Genomic DNA, 6,235 nt, shown 5'->3' with positions numbered 1-6,235 from the left:
AGCACGTTATAAAAATAAAACTACTGAAGAAGAAGAAGAAGAAGAAGAAGAAGAAGAAGAAGAAGAAAAACAACAACAACAACAACAACAACAACAACAACAACAACAACAACAATAATAATAATAATAATAATAATAATAATAATAATGGTGGTGGTGGTGGTGATAACGATAATAATGATAATACATTATAAGAACCACAATTGCAGTAATATAGATAATTATAATGATGATTTGAGAGATGATTTGAAAATTATTGTGCTGGGATTCTGAGAGAGAATTAGGATAAAGTAGTAATAAAAAAAAAATAAAGGTAAAATTGTTTCCAGCTGCACAGAGTATGTTGATTATATCGGTTGACTGTAAGTCGCTAAGTCAAGAGATGTGTTAAGTTATCAAACACAATTAGAATAACAGATCTATTTCTGCAAATCGGAAAGAATTTTTCAGCACTCTGGAAAGTAGTACCGAGGAAACAGTTTCACCAAAATGGTAGCAAGGCCAAATCTTTTTGGTCAGAAATATAAATACATTGCAACAATAAGAGTGACTGGATAATGTCTTTCAGAAGAAAATTTATGCATACACTTATGCAAGAGAAGACAGTGACATCAAATAAAAAACAAAAAACAAAGTATGCTCAATGGAAAAAGTTTTGCATTTGATGGTTTATAGGGATAAAGGAGGGTGCGACGCGAATTGTGTTACTCTCAGGAATATATGGCTGGAATTACATATTAATATCGACCTATGAAATGAAGAATAAGACTGTTTAAGAGAAGGTGTTTCTCTTCATTTTACTGTACCTAAATTCTCAAGTCACAAGTAACCGGCATTAATTACGGATCATGAATGTCTAAATGCATCTGATATTGGTGATTAGTGTAATCAGAGTGTAGAGGAGAAAGCTTAAAAACCTTGTAAATCAAATGACATTCTCAAGTCGTACACCAAGAGCTTAATCTTGAGTGTCCAGTTTCACCACAGCAGACTGTAATTCGAATACACACAAATTATCTATATCGAGTAACTGATTGGGAAATAGTAACTGTCACACTCCATTGTTACTTGTATCTACAATACACTGGTTCACATTGGCCAAGGCTGGTTATATGGTTGAAATGTATATGCATGCATGTCTATGTCTCAGATTTACAACCCATCAAGATGACATATATCCAATTGTATATGGTATGGTTTAAGTAAACTAGTTGTTCTTTTTCTCTCCTTTCTCCCCCCCCCCCCACACATCGGTGTACATCTTTTCGACAATATGTTAGTGACAAAAAATAAAATAGAAACGACGACATACCTCTTAATTTCTTTACGGTATTTATAGCCGAAATGGTGAATAGATGGCGCATCACATACGTGGTTGCTGCGATGATAGAGAAACACAAGTTGAGTATCTGAAGGATGTTCCAGAAATCACTGAAACACTTCATTTGCAATCGTCGAACCGTCTGGATTTTCTGCTCGATGAAAATAATAATGAAAATGATACAAATAATTTCGACAATCAAAATGAAAATACCGTAATTGCCAGTATACGGATATAATCGAAAAGTGTTTATAATCACGTTAGACGCCATTCCACCCAAGGTCGGAGTTTCAAACATCACAGTGACTGTAGTAAACATGTTGATATTGGGATTGTACAGAGTGAATTCGACAAATATCGCTCTTGTATTTTCATCAAGCCAGCGTAACTTTATCAGTTCATCAAGTGCTGCCATGGCTCTACTTGGACTTCCAGTCAGATCTTTACAATAACCATTACTACTATAGACAGCCTTTTCTCCTACAATGGGAATTCCTCCAATTTCAGTATAGTGTCGATATCGCCAACCGGAATTTAATGGCAATTTTATAGGATTGTCTCCATGTTGTAATTCCTTCCAGCTTGTAGTATAATTTGTCGTATCTTCGGTGTGAAATGAATAATCCTGATTACAATTTTCTCTGGTAGTATGGAATTTTGAGAGAGCATGACATTTTCCTAAATAAATAGAAAAACAGTTAATATTAAATGAACGGTTGGTGTCTAAATACAGTAGAATATGTTACATTATTTAATCATATTACACCAATTTCAATCATATCAAAAGTTTGTATCGTAGCCGATTAAATTCAATGTATAATCACTAAAAACTAACATTTTAAATAAAACCCGATTAAGTTGACCTGTTAAAATTTCTAGTAAATGGAAATCAAAATGTAAAATAAGCTGACTGAACTGGTAGAATGTGTACAATGTCCAACTAAATACTCCGAAGTATTAAAGTTTGTCTCTCGCTGTATTCTAAATTCTTACAGGGCGAGTTGAATTTGCTATTGTTTATAGCAACAATTTGTACTTGACAATGCTACTTACATACAGCTAGGAAGATCGAAATTCTTGTGGTTAAATGTCCCGTTGACCATGAGTACAACACAGTACCGCTGATATGATCATACTGGATGAATTACACACGCCTCGATCAATGTCCGATACCATATCGATTCCATCACTATTAGCTCTTTCAAGATTTAAAAAAATTTGGTAAAATTTAGAATCCTACCTGCACGAACACGCAGCTGTCTCAAACGCACTGGTCCCACACGGTATCCTGATCCACAGGATAGCATTTGGAAGTCTTGCGGAGTAGCATTCTTACCGTTCGCCAAAGTTGATGTATAGGTCTGTGGTACAACCACTTCTTTGGTCCATTTCCAGAACTGAGCATATCGAATGACCTGAAATTAATGGTGATGTATATATATTTATATATATTCATATATATTTAATTAGAGGATATGTTAACCTCGTGAAGGGATGGTTGCATCCAAGGAAATACAAGTTCAATACCTAGCATTGTTGGGGAATGAAATTCTCTTAAAACAATAGGTATATATTAAGCATATAGTAAAAAGAAGGAAAGAAAATGAAGATAAAGAAGTCAACAATTACTTATTATCAACAAATTGTTCATCTTCGCTTCTTACAGTCGTTTCAATTAATACTCAATAAACTAATTACAAATTTGTACATTAAATTTGCATTTATGTGATGTGAGCATAATTTCACCAGAGAAAGAAAAAAGATGTACCTTGAGATGTTATATGTGGACTTGTCAATTCATTTCAGCTGATAAGTTTGTAGGGAAGTGGTTATACACCATTAGGTGTACACCGCTTCCGTACATTAAATTTCTAGAAGAAACAACGGAACGCAGTTTCTGAACAACATAACAATATTTATTTTCAGTGGAATTCAGTTCATGCTTGGAGGGAATTCGGTAGCTCATCGCCCTCGGTTACTGAGACGCCTTCTGAATGATTTCTGTGGTTATTTGTGAAGCTCTGGTGCTGACATGTGAGAGAACTCTGTTGGACGTCTTGGCTCGACGGAGATCAGTCAACGAAGAGACTGAGAAAAGGCGCCAAAGCTGGGTGTCGAACTCTACGCATGCGCATGAGACTCTTCCTGTATTCCTTCCGGAACTAGTCCCTGCGCATGCGTGGATAAAACTCCGGACATTGAACATATAACAGTTGTCTACTATAAGCTGTCACTACAAGTTCGCATATAACATCTGAAGGTACATCTTTTTTTTTCCTCTGATGAAATTATGCTCATGTCACATAAATGTTAATTTAATGTACAAATTTGTAATTAAATTATTGAGTATTAATTGAAACAGCTGTACGAATCGAAGGTGACCAATTTGTTGATAATAAATAATTAACATCCTTATCTCCATTTTCTTTCCTTTTTTTAAACTATACATACATACACACACACACATATATACATACCCCCCCCCATTTATATATATATGAATCAAAGTATACAGTATTATATAGTCATTTCAACCGATCTTACCAGTCGGTTTCGTACTGGATATTAAATAACCGGATATTATATAACAGCACGGTTAATACCACGTGCTCTTATATATATATATGTGTGTGTGTGTGTATTTATGTATGCATATATATATGTATATATGCATATATATATATATATATATATATATATATATATATATATATATATATATCGAAAGCTCCTTTCAATGGCATTAACCAGTGTTGTTGCTTTCAACAAGAAAATACAAATGCTTCATATTTTCTCTAGTCATGACTACCGTCTCAATATAACCCTCAAAATCGCCCTGACCGCTGAGTCTGCTTATAACTGAAGACCTCTCCTGGCGAAATCATGTCTTTAACATAGTAAGAGCTACATCATAAATGTGAGAAAATACTTCATCCCCAACAATTATTGACCTTCTAAAAGCTTAAGTGAGATCCACTTCGGAATGTTTCTCTCACATCTGGAGCGGTGCAGTTGCAGCACATATAGACATCCCAGACAACATCCGGAAAAGGGCCACTGATTGGTATAAGTTCACTCAAAGACATAGCATTGCCTCTTCTCACTGTCATTCTTATTGTTGCCATAATAGTCTTTGATGTTGACTTACAAACGTTCAAAAGGAATGTTAATTACATCGATCATAAGAGAGCCAGCCCTTAGTCTCTTCCATAAGACCCTAACCCTTTTTCTCTCTCTTTACGCGCGCGCACACACACACACACAAACACATGCGAGCGCGCAAATTTGTCATCATTTATTTTGCCCAGGGCACTTATGAAAGTCGTCACCAATAGCTGCTTCTTCTAACGTGTCCCTTCGTTGCCACAGCATCCAAAAGCGATTGAGATAATGAAACAATTTTGTTTGTGCAGTTCTGTACGTTGTTTTGGAAATCATCTTGCACAAACTTTACTAAAGCCGAGTTTATTGTGAATGATTTCATAGGTGAAATCACAACTAATTTGTATATCATTTGCTACGTCATCAATAGTCAGACTCATCCTCGTACACGAGTGCGCGTGCACACTCACACTCATACCCACATACATACATACATACATACATACATACATACATACATACAAAATTAACCTGTTGTTGGTGTTGAAATTCCAATGAAGGAGCCTTGGACCTTTCTCTATAGGCAAGAAATCTTGAAATAAAACTGAATAATGACATACATACATACACACTTATATACATACATACATACATACATACATGCATGCATACATACATACATACATACATACATACATAAACGTTTATATGAGGTGAAGTGGCAGAGTTGCTACAGAGTGAGAATACTTTGCCATATCAGTTCCAGCTCCTTGGCTCTGAGTTCAAACAGATCCATATCACATTGGACTCGTCTAATGTGATGATAACATTGGGCTCGTCCAATGTCGTCATCAGTGTAGGATGTGTTCGTGTGTACAGCGTTTTGATGTGCGACACTTGTGCAACTACTTTTGAATTTTTCAGTTCTTGTGTAGAGAGCCTGTAGCAACAAAACAGAGTCCCCATATTCTGCTGAAAGCCTTCGATGGATTTTGACCTTTGATACACTTTTAACTTTTCTTAAAACGGATCACTGGATATTGCTCTTCTTTGAAGAAACTCGAAAGCAAACAGGTCGCATTTAACGTAATAACAGTGACGATATGAATGACGTTTCAAGTCCAAACCTGCACAGAGATGAAGTGATGGAAGTAATGTCACGTAATGCGTGTGCAACGAATTTTCCCGCCAATAGCAAAAATGGAAGAGGATAATGATTCCTTTTTGTACCCTCATTTTTTTCTCTAACTGTTTGTCTGTCTGTCTCTCCTTCACACACACACACACACACACACACACACACACAGAAGTGAACTGATAGGTCGTTGGATCGTCGGACAGAATACCTTGCGATATTCGTTCTAGTCTGTGGTCTCGGAGTTCAAATTTTGTCAAGGCCAACGTTGTCTTACACCCTTCCTGGGACGATAAATAAACTACTCATCTATCACTTAAGTAGATTCTTCTTCTTCTTCTTCTTCTTCTCTTCTTTTTCTTCTTCTTCATTTTCTTCTTCTTTTCTTCTTCTTCTTCTCCTCCTCCTCCTTCTTCGTTTTCTTCTTCTTTTTCTCCTCCTCCTTCTTCGTCTTCTCCTCCTCCTTCTTCTTCTTCTTCTTCTCCTCCTCCTTCGTCTTCTCCTCCTCCTTCTTCTTCCTCTTCTTCTTCTCCTCCTCCTCCTTCTTCGTCTTCTTCTTCTCCTCCTCCTCCTCCTCCTCCTCCTTCTTCTTCTTCTTCTTCTTCTTCTTCTTCTTCTTCTTCTTTGCTATGTCTCTAGTTCAGGAAGAAAACTATTATGACCATACCTGATGAGAG

At 36.2% G+C, this 6,235-nt stretch overlaps 1 protein-coding gene across 1 annotated transcript in view; it reads right to left on the bottom strand.

The window, feature by feature from the left end:
- Nucleotides 1-6,235, bottom strand: part of LOC106876666 (uncharacterized) — a 143,397-nt gene that overhangs the window by 5,041 nt on the left and 132,121 nt on the right. Inside the window, exons 33-34 of the mRNA XM_014925299.2 lie at nt 2,562-2,736; nt 1,313-1,999 (exon numbers count right to left, since the gene is read on the bottom strand). Coding sequence (XP_014780785.2) covers nt 1,313-1,999; nt 2,562-2,736 — 862 coding nt within the window. The remainder of the gene's footprint in view (nt 1-1,312; nt 2,000-2,561; nt 2,737-6,235) is intronic.

This window comes from Octopus bimaculoides, chromosome 3 (assembly GCF_001194135.2).
Source record: "Octopus bimaculoides isolate UCB-OBI-ISO-001 chromosome 3, ASM119413v2, whole genome shotgun sequence".
Taxonomy (NCBI): domain Eukaryota; kingdom Metazoa; phylum Mollusca; class Cephalopoda; order Octopoda; family Octopodidae; genus Octopus; species Octopus bimaculoides.
This window is presented reverse-complemented; position numbering and strand designations above follow the sequence as displayed.